Here is a 14,302-nt window from a genome sequence, read left to right as displayed (position 1 = left end):
ATGGCAAGAAAAGAGAAAACTGGGGGAAAGAATCAAAAAATTCTACTTTATTTTAACACCATAGCACTGCATGGAAATTAAAGAACTACTTGTTCTGTGGTTGCTAAGGACCTCTGTGGATATCTCCGTGCCTAAAGAAGGATATAAAAAAACAGAGTTTACATTACCACTACATTATCCACTATAAGGATTCTTACTCCCATGTAGTTTAAGAAATGAAATCCTCCTTGTGTGATGTGCAGAAAACTTTTTCTACGGAAGAATTTTATCATGTATCAAACCATTGTTACCAGTTCCACAAGAAAAGGAAATTTCAGAACCAAAGAAAATGACCTCCCCAAATACTCAAATCTGGCACTTAGTCAATATACTATGAAATACAGAGATGAATTTTTAAAAGAAGAGATGGTGTGGGGAGAGTTTAAAACTACCAGGAACACAAACTAGTTTACTGAAGTAAACCCAACACTTTGAAACTTATCTCCATTTACAGCTAGTACAGTTAACAGAGCACAGGTGTAATTCACTGCATAAAATGTCCAGTATCACCACAGCTCTTTTGTAAATACTTAGATTTTCCAAGTGGATTTCAGGAGGTTCCTATTTTCAGATCTAAAACAGATTTAAAGGACCAAAAAAAAAATGCAGTATTTCTACAGGAAACAGGTCCTGATCTTACCCTTTATATTGGATGGAGTGTACATACAGACTCACCATGATTTTTGGCTTAACAACAAAGTCCTTTTGTCCTCCAACCTGAATATGCTTCTTCATGACACTGAAGTTGTTGAAGCGGCAGATGAGCAGGCCACTGCTGTTTGTCCTCAGATTAAAATCTACGTCTTCACAGAAATACCTGGACATTAAACACAGGATCACTACATTAGCTGTGTTGCTACTGTGAATAACCAAGCTTTCACACACAGGCTACTAAAATGCACCAGAACATATTTAGTGGTGATTTTTACAATCTCGTATGGTTCCTATACAAACTTCCTATACATTTCTTAACATCCACTTATTTGACGTGCTCCTGGTGTAGGAAAGCACTTGCACATGATCTTAAGACAAAACAAATCTTCACTTCTTGGCGTGCAGGTATGTTTTTTCCTCAATACAAAGTCTGGACAACCTTCTCACCCTTGCCATGTACTGGCAACAATCATTTCTTCTCTTTTTTTGCCTCTTTCTTAAAAGTATTTTAGACCTAACAGAGGTGTCATGGTGACCAACCTCCATTTCTGAACAAGCCTGTTCTATTTGACATATTTTTTATGAACTAGTATCACGAGAGAAAGGTGGCTTTAACAACTACTTGGTTACTGGAGACACAGCAGCTAGACAGTAATGGCAAAATTTTAAGATGCACAGCTTGTTTCTGTGGGCTGATTCCCATCTTATGATTCAACCAGCAACAGAATGTGAAATCAGCAGCTCTGGAAGCCAAGCCTGCATTGACAAGCTACAGTTCCTTCACTCAAACATGTGGGATCCTGGAAAACATCAACGGCAGCCCAGGATGAGATGCCCCAGGGTCCAGTCTCTAGCTAACAGAAAGAGGGTTTATTCCAAACTCATTTGGTTGGGCAGGAGCTGGATTTTGATTCAATCTGTAATGAAAACTAGATGTAATGCCCTGTGATAATAGCGACCAATCGCAAGTGCTTTGGAGTGGAGCTAGGTGAGGAGGAGGGAAAAAAGGAAGGAAGTAGCAGAAAGTTAATTCAGTTCATTTTTTTTTTTTTATTTCAAACTCAGGAGACAAAAAGGAGAAGGGCTGACTTAGAAGAAATCCAAGGAATCCCTCCTTATGGTGTTTGACATAGCAATGGCTAGGCCATTTCCTACACTGTTGCTTTTAGTGATGCAACTTGGACTTACCAATAGGCTCCTGGCTCCTATGAGGCACCCTGGAAGCCTCATGCACTTCCTGTGACTGACATTTTGTCCTCTTTCTCCACTGTTACTTTTTTATCCTGAAGTTTCTTCCTTCATCCCTGCTTTCAGTCCTATGTCCTCTCAGTCCTCTCTTACCCTTGTCTCTCTCAGTTCATCTGTCTCTCATTCTCCACCATGACCACTACCTCAGTGCCCTCCCAGCTCTGCTCCTTCTAGCCCTTACACACCACAGCAAACAGTCACTGGATTTAATGTAGATCATTCCTCCTCCGTTGGCACTAGTGCAGTGCAAAGGATCACCTGAGCAGAGAACATCAACACCCTCCCATGCTCAGCCTTGGGGCTGGTTGCTCTTGCTGTGTCACAGAAGAGAAAGACCATGGTCTCTTCACCTTGGGATTTAGTCACCCCTCTCACTTCAGCCGTTTCTCCTCACACACTTTTTTTTTTTTTTTTTTTTTTTTTTTCCTTGCAAGAGACTGTCTTTCTGCTCAGATCAAACATTCAACTTACAAGAAAAGAAACTACCCAGGTCAGTAAGGATTTCCAGTAGTAACTGAGTAATCCAATCTGTAAATTTGGATTGTCTTCATTTAATATTAGGTGAAAATGATAATCTGAGTTATCTGGCTAGTCTCCCTCAATAGTAGCTGAAAGAGATGCAAGCATTGCCTGAAGTGTTTTAGCTCAAACTACACCCTCAACCCTTTTAGCTAAACACCTTTAGCTCAAGGTGTTTTCAACAGATGGCCTGAATCACCCTCTGGAAATGGTCTTTTCCCTACAGAGAGGGCCTAGACAACTCAGTGAAAGTACAGGTTTAATTCCTACTGAACTATAGTACGTGACACAAATCCTGTCCTACCTACTCAACAAATAATAGTTGCTGATCATGAGAAGAAAAGTTCACTGCTGATTTTTTTCCTGGCATACAGAATCGTATTTTGGAGAAAGAGCGCAGAAGAATCTTTCAGCTCTCAGTTTGACAAACTGCAGCAGGAGCAGGATGATTATTCAACCAACACTTCCTCTGGCTGAGTTTATGCTTGGTTTGATGCCTTATATGTTTGAGTACAGCATAGATTACTCTATATTTATTTTCCTGATTATGTGCTCACACTTTAGACAGGTTCATCTTATTTTTCTCAAAAGCATTTAAAAATACAGTGGCAAGATTCCTATCATGTCAACATATTTAACCACCACTATATTTTGCCTACCTGTTTAGATCATATTGCACATTCTGGGTCAGGTCTATGTTGAGCAGTATAAAATCATGCACGTGGCACCTTGAGAATGGAGCTTTGGCTTTCCTGGCATTCAGCTTGCTGTTCCACTTCTGAACACCCAGTATCGCGTAATGAACAATTTTGGGGGTGGCTTCAATGTGCTGGAGAATGCTCTTCAGAGACACATTCTTACTGGAACCCTCAGGCTCCAGGGACTGACTGCAGAATGTAATCACATACAACACACAAATTGGGCTTATTATTATATAGCATACACTATATATATACACATACATATAGATAGATATATTATAGGTACAGGACTGAAGAATTCCATTAACAGTCAAGACTATTCCAGATGCTGTAAAAATATATACACGAATATATGTACACATTTTTTAAACAACTGCAAAACTTACGGCTAACTAATCCTATCCCTGCCATTAACCTAATCATCACAAGAAAATAGGCATTTAAGCAGAATTACGTCTTACATAACAATTTAGAGATAGAAAAGGAATCACTTTATGCACTATTTTGGAAAGGCCTTTTTTTTCTGTAATGACAGCACAGGAGAACACTGAGAAGAGCAATGGCTTAATGCCCTCTAGAAAGTTAGAATTCTCAAACTGTTTTCATTGAGAAATATAAATCAAAACAAATTAGGGAAGTAAAATATTGAGAAACCACTCCAAATAGCCACTACATGCAAGAGTAGTTATAGGCAAAGATGAGAACCAGCAGGGGTTTGCTGATAGTACAGACTACAGGACATGAGTGTGAGGACAGAGCCAGGTCAAAGTGCACAGCAGCAGGAGCCTGGGTTTGACAGTCAAAAAACAAATCTACAGTCTTCCTGCAGGTCTGAGTGAGGGGCAGATGGAGACAAACAAAAGATGAACTGGCTTTTGAATTTTAAGTTGTATATTTAACGCCAATTCTACAGTTCTTGGATTATCTGAAAAAAAAAATCGGGTGAACGATGACCTCTGCGAGCCCTTCAGCTAGGCAGCCTGGTATTATTACATCAAAGCCGCAAGCTGCTCTAGCTTAGCGATATCTAGAGTACATCCCCAGAAGTTCCAGCTGCTGGACTGTTCCAAGCATCTCATCTTTCATACACTGTTAAGTGCTGGAGATGAGCCTAAATCACAAAGCGTGGATGCAGACTGGAGCAGTATTGCCATCTGTGATGGGTTAGGGTAGGGCCCCCAGCATCAGGCAGTTACTCACCTGGACTGTTCATGGACGTTGTGCATGTTCCACAGCACACAGGAATCGTCCATGACCACGATGAATGGCCACACACACTGGCGCTTGACTCCCAGTTCCTCCAAGCGGTTTCGTTCCAGTTCTAAATTGTGGTAGGAAAGTTCCTTAATAAGAAACCTGGCAGCACCTGAGAAAACACCATATAGAAAACATACTGAGATCTTTACTACAGTTTTTTCATTCTCTCTTCTCTTCCCTTCCCTTGTCTATCACTGAGAAAACAAAGCCACCATCCTGGCCACCAGGGCATCTTGAAAGAGTGCTGAGGGAAGTTTCAAGTAAAATCTCAAGCACATTTGAAATCTAGGGATCTACTAAAAACTCCAGAGAAAGGCTATATGAGTATCTGCAATCATTGCCTTCTATGTGCTCTTAGTTTTAAAAAAAGTCAATGTGCCCCTTTTCAGTGTAAGTAAATTCTAAAAGGCAGATACCAAGAAAAATGGACCTTAAAAGATCTACAGAAGATGATTTTGTGGGCATTAAAGAATAACGTGAACCAAGAAGAGCCTGAGATCCTAAAACTGAAGATGCTTAGAACCTCTTGCAGGAAAAATTCAGTGTCCATGAGAATGCAGTCCAAAGTCAAAGCCCTTAGTATTCAGTTGCAGTTAACTGAATACTAAGTATTTAACTTTAGCTAACAAGAGAAGTTGTAATTTGAAAAATCACATGCAAAATACCTGGAACGAATATGCAGGCAGCAGGATGAGTAAAAAAGTGCAAATAGGGCATATAAGACATTGGATTTTAAATTGGAAAGGCAATAAACATCTGGGAAGGTGACAGGACAGTGTGTGCTCATGAAGAAAGATGAAAAAAAGCTTGTGCAAAAAAAGTACAGTACAAGCAAGTACAGAAAGATAGATAATAGCTATAGAGATGAATGGGAAAGCAGTGGTTTACTGAAGAGCAGGGAAGAAAGTAAAGAGAAGAAAGCAAAATTTCTGTGAGGAGGAGGAGAACAGAACACAAAAGCAGAGATGACCATGTTTGAAAATGAGAGCATAGGTTTTCCACCAAGAAGCCCTCAATACAGACATATATTCCATGTCCCTAACAGCATTTCTTGTGCACCATCAAATTTTGTGTAAGGATCATTCTTGTTACAACAGCATGAATGAGGATTGGTGCAAAGTTTGCTACAATAACATGGTCTACAAATACCCAATATTCTTCTTTTGCCATTTTCACAGCAATGCATTGGTGGTGTCTCTTACCAATGCCAGCATTGTTGAACATGCCTGGCAAGACAAGCATGATGTGGTTGGGCCAGTATTTACGGTACAGTGGCATTTCATACTCCTTGACTACGAGGAGGTGAAGGTGGCTGATGCCTTCCATGGCATGGTAGAGGTTCAAGAGGCCATGTTCATGGCGCCCACTAGATGGAGTGAAGATAGGACTCTTGACTGCATTCAAATTCTGCTGGAACAAGAGATATTTTGCCATTATTGGATAAAAAGCAGGTTATTCCTGATATGAATTTTGATTTATTATTGACATTGGATTTTAAGAATATTAATCACTGCAAAACATACAGACTGAACAGGGAACTCAAAAAGGGACATGATTCTCCATCAAAACTCCAGTTCTAAGGGAAGTCAGGTAAGAATCACGTAAAGGGCTTTTCTTTTTTTTTTTTTTTAAAAAAAAGGGGGGGAGAAGAGGGGGAGGGGGAGGGAAAACCCAACCAACCACCACTGATTTTCAAATGTACATCAAATTGACTGAATACGGCAATGCAGCACAGGTAGCCAGCAGATGGATGAGAGCAGCACACACTCACCTTGTCAGAAACAAGAGGGAGACGCATACTTTCTAGATGTTTTCCTTGCTTGCTGAAGACAAAATGACTTTCTTTAGACTTGGGGATTATAAAATGCAGTTGAACCTCTTCTCCTAGCATTGAGGACGAAAATGTGAATGCATGCAGGGTGGAGTCAGATACCTATAAGCAAAGAAAAAGTGGGAGAAAGATTTACAAGCAGGGAACCCATAAGATGTATGTGACAATCTGCTCTTGCACGTCATAATAATGGCATGCAGCCACTACAGAAAAACATCCAAAGCATTTGTTTTCAGTAACAAAAGTTAACTTTATTATACTCTCATTTTCCTTCACTATAAGCCAAACTACTTAGGCATGTACCTTGTATTAAGCTGTTTTAATAGCTGGTTGCTATTAAAACAACCAGCTTGCTTTATCAATAATGATCCATTTGATCTGGAAATTATTTTTCAATACTTAAAAGGAGAAGTGCAAAATACAACTACAAGGAAACAAACAGTCCAAATAAATTTGCCTAGAACATTCAGAGACCAGTGCAGGGTACAAGTTTGCCTCCACAGAAGAAGAGGCTTGTCATTCAGAGACTCCAGAAGCAGCACAGTCACATTAGTATGGTATTTTTCCTGTGACAATACTCTTGTTTCTAAGCAGCTAGATAACCAAGTATTCAGGTGAACCTGAATTTGCAGAGCACTTCATTGAACCGTGTGAATGTGTACAAAGTGTCTACATATCTTACAAGATTTCATCCTACAGAAGTGTGTGTCTATCTCAAGGTCATAGCATTTATTCTGAGCATTTTCCTCTATTATCTTTACTAAAGAAAGATTGAAACAATTGGTCTATGTAGAGATGAAAAATGAAAAGGGTTTTAGGTAAGTTCTGTTAAAGAATTTACAGAATCTTTCTTCCTTCATAATGCTTGCTGACCAATGATTCCCTTTTGTATGTATAATTTTGCTGTGTTCAATTATCATAATTCTATATACTCAATTCACACTTACATGTACAAGTGTATATTTAGATGTATTACTAGTAGTTACATACGGAATCACCCCATTTGACCAGATGCACAAACATGAGTGCAGGGAACAACAGATGTCCTTTGGGAGGATTTGCTGTGTCAATGTACTCAATGAAGCATGAGGTTTAAATCAGACCTGTTGGTGCTGTTCCATAAAACTGACATTATACATTTCCAGGTCAGTGTGTCTATGTTGTGTTAGGTTAATAGTGCTCTTGGAAAAGATTAGCAAGCAAGGAAAGAAAGATCTGAGATTTGAGAAAACTCCAAGTAAATAATTTTCGGTAGTTAAGAAACAATGTCTGAGTTATTAACCAGGAAAAATCTTACCTGCCAGCCTTCTGTGAGCATAATTATTTGTTTTGGAGATCAAAAGACCAAAAGGATTATTACAGAGTTAAAAGTGATCTCTTTTGTCCAGCGGCTCTTAAGTTACTGCTAAGAAGAATGCACAGTCACATACTAAGGGAGGAAGAAGTAAGCCTTCCAGTCTCCCATCACAGATGTTGACGTCTGGTATTTAAGACAGACAAGCATCTCCGTTAATGTTAAAATCCTCTCTCACAAAATACTGTGAGCCTCCTGGGAAAGCTGAACAATGTTTTGGCTTGAGACAACTAGTCAAAATATTCTCCCTTTGTCAGAGGCAGCAGAAGAGGTGAACTGCATATGCAGAATGCAACAGACACAGTTGATGCTCCAGGGTCTGTAGCTCAACATTTTCCCTGAGAATGAAAGAATTAAGCAATTGCATCTCCGGAAAGATGACAGTGAAAATCCTGAGACCAGAGCAGTATGCCTGGAGAGACCACTGAAAAATCAAGGATGTAGTTAACATTTGGGCCTTGACACCAACCTGTGCTGCAGGATTAATATCCATATACTGATGGCACTGCTCACAGTGATGGAATGTATTGTAAGCTGCATATTTTGTCAACATCATGGACACTGTCTCTCTTTTCTTAGGTTCCTCTGATTTTGTTTCTTTGCTTGTTTCTGTGTACAAAGAAAAGTAACAGAAAATTTATGACTGCTAAAACCAGACACTGTGAAAATACTCTGCTCCTAACGATGGTAGCTACCATCTTGGTAACAATTGTAAAGAACAAACACATTGTTTTGTTTGACATCCTTTTGAAGAGTTCAGGCTCTTGTGAGCTCCTGGGTTCAATCAAACCGATAACGTACTCTGATTCTTTTTAGGATTCTAAAAAAATCTACATTTTTTACTAACCTTGTTTCAATTTTGACAGTTGTTCTGTGTATACCGGACTTATAGTTCTGTACTTGGGGTCATGCACACTCAGGTCAAAAGACATTTTGCTGAAGATCTCAATATCCGGCCAGTGGTCATTGCTAGATTGAGTAATTTCACTGTTTTCTGTATGATCTGGAACAAAATACTTTAGTATCAGACATCCACTGAACAGTGTTTACATGATGTTTGCTGATTTACAATTGCAGATGTGCAAACCCACAAGAGGTATCTTTGAACATCATAAATATGAACCAAAACTGAAATAACAACTCACACAAAGCCATTTCAAACAGACGGCAATCCCCTGGAAAATGTGTAGGGGTGAAGAAGTTCTCATAGATACCTTTCTGTTCTGCTCCTCACCAAGCTGCTGAGGTATAATTCACTCTATGTTTATACATAAAATGCTAAAATGAATAGTTCTATTTTTACAGAAGATACAGGTAGTCTCCAGTCTCTCTATGGCTCCCTTTTAGTACACAGAAAGGAAGAACAGTGGGTAAATGAGAAGTAGATGTATCTTAAAGCAGAATGATGAAAGCAAGGAAAAAGAGGTTAGATAAAATTATGAACTAATAGTTGAGTACATGAAAAACACAGTAAAAGACCCTCTCTAGTCAGAAAATGGGATGTGGCCAGCAAGAGAAAACTGAAATATTTGTAATAGTAATGCCAGGGCCCCAGGCTTTAGATTGGGAAAACTCAAATTAATGGAGCAACACACAAAGCTGAATATTAGACTGAACTCTAGAGACCTAACATGGTGACAGAGCCATCATGATAAGAATCATATTGGAAGGCATGCACAGATATTAAAAAGATAAAGATTCAAAACAAAGATACAGACGGCAGGATATCACTGTATGAAATGATCTCTAAAGAAATAGGAAGGCTAGCCTGGATACAGCAGAATCGGCTTCCCACGTATGAAGTGTAAAACAACTGTTAGTAATGGCAGAGCTCAGATATTCTTGAATACAATAGCTGATGAACTTATTTGATCCAACAAAGGTAAGTCTCAAGCACAGGTAACAAGAACATTACAAAGCACCAGCACGTAGAAAACAACTTTAGACCAGGTTATCGTGAGTTGATTCAGTTTAAAGTTAGATGGAAGGACCCACAAAAGTAGATGAACAACCATGGTTACTGGTACTAGAAAGGCAGACTTAGATTAAATGAAGGCTGGGTCTACAAACAAGCATATGCACATGCTGCCCAAACTGACCCAACTGGACATCAGCCACCTGCAGTTTAGAGGCCATAAACCTCACTGGCACCATGTTATGCTCAAACTAACAGATGCTGCCTGTCAGGTGAGGCATATTGTGCAAACAGACAAATTTTTAGAGAGTAAGCTCATTCAAGTCAACTGAACTGAGGAAATTAGGGATTTGTATACGAATGAGGCTTGAATTTCTTTGAATTACAGTTGCCAAATACAAGTAACAAACATACCAAGGAAGATAAAACACTAGGATGAAGGGCCTTCAAAGGTACTGTATCAGAAATGACACTAGGAATAAATGAAGTCCGCGAGGAACCGAAAAGGCTCATCAGCAAATGAAGTTCTGTCTTACATGTCAGTATGATAAAATAAGGTTTACCAAGTGTCATACTGAAGTAGACCTCAGAGCATGAAAATGATTTGCTTAGTTACATTGCCTTAGTTATACAATTAAAAATAAATGAATTTCTTTTTCTTTTTGAATTAGGACAATTATGTTTCCAAGCAAACAAAGGCAGAAGGATAAACAGAAATAAAAGTACAAAAATGCAAATTACTGTAACCCACCATGGAAGCAAAACTCTAAAAGCTTGATGCACACTCAAATCAGAGGGAAAGAACAATCTCCATGGCAGATTTCTAGAAGAACAGGTGTATGAAATCAGACAAGAGCCTGATTTCAGCACAAGCATAACAGATACATTATCTAAGAACTCTGGCTCCACTGTCTTGACCTTGGTAACATTCAGGGCTTGGGCAGAGTGAAGAAAATAATTAATGACATAGAAGTAAATGAAAAATGCAATAAAATGCAACATGGCTTAACCAAAGAAATCCTGTGTTAGTTTCACGGCACAAATTTCTTTAATAATATAACTGTTTCTCTAAACTAAAGAAATGCAATGCATCTGATCTTTCTGGATTCAAGTAAAGCATTTGGTATGACAGTATACGACAAATTATTAACATAGCTGAAGAAAATGGAGATTAGTGAATAGTCTGTAAACTGAATCAGAAGGTGATTAAATATAAGATGGCAGTATGTAGCATCAAAAGTATTAAGGCAGATGGAGCTTAGTAGTAAAGTTAAAGATCATTAGCAGACCATGTTGGTGGTTATTTTCATTAATGTTACTGGCTCAAAAAACAATGGCTTAAGTTTGCTGGTGACACAAATCTCAGTGCCATTTTCAATAAGAGGAGGAATGGAAAATCATCCAGAAAGAATTCAATGCTCTTGAAAATCAAGGTAATAGAAACTGGATGATATTCAACAGAAGATAAATGTGAGTCTCATACACAGTCAAGGACTAATAGCGAGAATTTCTGCAATAGGTTGGGAGTTGCAAAGTTGGAAGCGACCGAGTTCCAGAGGGACTGATGAGTACAGGCTAAGTATGAGTGTCAGTGAAATGTGAGAATGAAAAAAGACAAGTGCAATCACAGGCTTCATCAATCATGGGGCTTCCAGTGGAGACAGGGAAATATAAAAGCTGTTGTATGCTGTGTTAGTTAAACATCCTGCAGAATACTGCATACAGTTCTGGTCACCCCTGTTCCAGAAAAATTGAAAACAGATGTACAGACAAAAGCTACAAAACCAGTGAGGAGAATAAAGAGTCTGTCATTTGTGAGGAGAGTCTGCAAGCTGGCTCAGGCTACCTAGATGAAAGCTGAGAAGGGATAAGACTGCTGCCTGAATACACCATAGAAGCAAACATCAAAGAAAGGAAAAAGTATTTTGATTTTTTTAGAAAAGGAACATCTTTGGGTTGGAGAATAAAATAGTATTTTCAATTGTCAGAGCAGAAAGGCTCTATAATAGCATTCCAGTAGAATCAGTGGCAGCAAAAGAAAAAAAAAAACACAACCAAAAACCCCAGACAAACTCAAACTGCTCTTTAGATGGAGCTTCATACATTTCTTGCAGGGGTATGACATGATTGCTGTGCTCACAACAGACCAGAATGCACGACCAGAACCTTTCTTATATTTTTATCTTCCATCTTAAGTTTCTCAGATATTTTAGTTCAAATAACAAGAAAGTAACAATCCCTGAAGCTCCAAACCACAGAAAAATACAGTTTTTCACTTAGTAACAGAAATACAAATTAGTCTTTTTCAAAGGTTGGAAGACAACTGTGTTTTTTGGATGACAGTATAATGGTCATCCAATTACTGATTCAAGGAGTTCTCTTCAGTACAAAAGCACAAGAAAACTCTGAAGAAGACTCATTTCCTTTAGGTTTGCACTTCCCAAAGCCGAGTCTTGCCACAGCAGCTAATGGATCTGCAGATCTGACAAATGAACTGAAATCCAAAGAGCCTCCCTCCTTCCCTTTCTCCTCAATCTAAGATCTGTTAGCTGGAGACAGAATGCAATCTTATTAGAAACTGATATCTATATATAATTAAATCTAAATAACATTGAAGTTTCAGACAGAAATGTTCTTAAATCTGTTTTGTCTGTTTAAAAACTGTCAATGCTTAGAAACTAGGAAGTAGAGATAACAAGGGCAGATGTTGTCTCTTCACAGTTTTGTATTCACTTTCATTTCAGTGCTATCTAAATTTACCAACTTCCAAAATATTTAAAAGTTCTCAGATAAGCCCTATGTGCAATTTACATTTTTATTCAGCAATGTTTAAATATCGGCAGATACCTACAGCAAGTCTAGCTACACATTAATGGACAGGGTAAGTGGTAGGTGTAATTTACAAAGTCTTTCTCTGAGCCTAAAAAAACTTTTAACAGAGACTCTTTTTAATGCGTATTAATAATGACCACTAGATACTTACTGGTATTAATCTCTTCTTCATCATAAACATCTACTTCCAGCAACCTGATCAGCATGCGAAAAAGAATCCTTAGGAACTGCAAGTATGAGCCAGTCTTTCCCACCTGAATCAGAAATGAAGAAAGTCCAAATCTCAACTCAGACTAATATGAAGGAAGGTTACATTTCAGAAAAATGTATTTGGGCTTACTCCTCTTATTTTGCCATTCTAGTTCTGCCTGAAAACAGAACAAGTAACTTATGGTGAAAGGTATTACAGAATTGATCTAGGAGCAAAATCTGGCCCAAAGCCAGATGCATCACTTCTGCATATAGGGAGGTTGGCAGTGGTTAACTACTCTTCTAGTGATGTGCTCATTGCAATTTTATGGTCGTTTCCATATACAGACATTTTATTTAGGCTGAAGGTGACAAACACAGAATCATTCCTCTTCTTCTCACCACTTCCAGCATGGATTTAAGCTCAAAATCTAGAAACACATTACTGCTTACAACTTTCCACGGGGCCTTTAAAGTGCAACCTCTATTTATAGCTGTAACAGTCCTCATCATCTGACCTATCATCCTGTTAATACAACAGGAAGAATGAACTGTTCTCTTACTTGTGGTGGTCCTGTCAAAAGCAGCCGCCTGGGGTGAAAATTCCTTGAGCCAGATGTCTCACCCTGATTGCTGTAGTCTGCATGGTGCTGTCGGGCTGTCACCCACTGCCTATAGTAGAGAGACTGTTCTTCACTATTCATGTCCTTGTGAAGCAAAGGCCTCAGGGAGCTCAGCCATGACACATCAGCATGAGGCAAGAGGGAAGAAGAGGAAGGCAAATTCCCAGTTTTCTGTGAGCTCAGGAGGCAGTAAGCAGCTTTTGACAGGATGACAATGCGTGGCAAGGCAGCACGGAGGGCCTTGCCATCTTTGGCTGAATGGCCAGGCCACCGAAATGTCTGGGAGACAGAAGACAGGGATGACAATTTAGAAGTGGTGCTGCTAGCCATCTGGTTTCCCAGGGAGTCACATTCTTGTTTCAGGGTATCTCCAGCTGTGAAACCAGGGCAAGTTCCCTCATCTACTGAGCTGTGTGCTACAGTCTGAAAGTTAAACGATGGTGCTTGTTTCTGAGATTTGTCTGCAGCACTTGAGGAGCTCACACCATTGTCAGCCAGGGAACCTGGGGAAACAAAGGAGCAGGCAGTGAACAGATACTGGCCAACATTAGAAAACGCAAATACAACACAAACTCATCTGATGTATGGGACAATTCTAGCCTACAAATAGGTCTGTCCAGTGAGAACTGCCGAGTGAGCTCATTACCTGGCTCAGGTCAGAAGATCATTTCATTTAAAAAGAAATCATCAACATCCATCTGTCCCTCTTGCTGGAAAGGCAACAGCCTTTCTAATTAGCACTCAGAGTGCAAACACAAGTGTCCCAATACCAAATGACAATGAATCTCTTTTTGTTAACTATTACTTCCCAACGGGGATTTGGAATTTGATGGAACAGCTTTCTAAAATGCTAGCCTGACATACCACATCAGTTTGACACTCCTTGCCATGGAGAACGAAGCATTTATTTTACTGCAACCTTACTGTGAACTGGACTATGCTCCCTCCTCCATACCAGTCAGCTTTAAGTTAATGTATGGTGAAGATACCGTATATGGCAAAGCCCAATTAAACTGTTTTAGTACAGCAAATGCACAGGGCATCAACCGGAACAACCCAGAAGTACCAGAGGAATGAAAGAAGGTTGGTGAGATGTTTTTCCACTGAGGCTCAGAGAAGTAGGGCCAAATCCAGATGCTC

At 39.3% G+C, this 14,302-nt stretch overlaps 1 protein-coding gene across 1 annotated transcript in view; it reads right to left on the bottom strand.

Annotated features, from left to right (window-relative positions):
• The window catches only part of GREB1L (GREB1 like retinoic acid receptor coactivator), an 80,217-nt gene that overhangs the window by 6,919 nt on the left and 58,996 nt on the right, over positions 1-14,302 (bottom strand). Inside the window, exons 21-29 of the mRNA XM_062570213.1 lie at positions 13,103-13,665; positions 12,502-12,604; positions 8,451-8,606; positions 8,073-8,212; positions 6,190-6,351; positions 5,621-5,825; positions 4,362-4,527; positions 3,120-3,347; positions 715-856 (exon numbers count right to left, since the gene is read on the bottom strand). Coding sequence (XP_062426197.1) covers positions 715-856; positions 3,120-3,347; positions 4,362-4,527; positions 5,621-5,825; positions 6,190-6,351; positions 8,073-8,212; positions 8,451-8,606; positions 12,502-12,604; positions 13,103-13,665 — 1,865 coding nt within the window. The remainder of the gene's footprint in view (positions 1-714; positions 857-3,119; positions 3,348-4,361; positions 4,528-5,620; positions 5,826-6,189; positions 6,352-8,072; positions 8,213-8,450; positions 8,607-12,501; positions 12,605-13,102; positions 13,666-14,302) is intronic.

The sequence above is a fragment of the Rhea pennata genome, chromosome 2 (assembly GCF_028389875.1).
Source record: "Rhea pennata isolate bPtePen1 chromosome 2, bPtePen1.pri, whole genome shotgun sequence".
NCBI classification, from domain to species: domain Eukaryota; kingdom Metazoa; phylum Chordata; class Aves; order Rheiformes; family Rheidae; genus Rhea; species Rhea pennata.
This window is presented reverse-complemented; position numbering and strand designations above follow the sequence as displayed.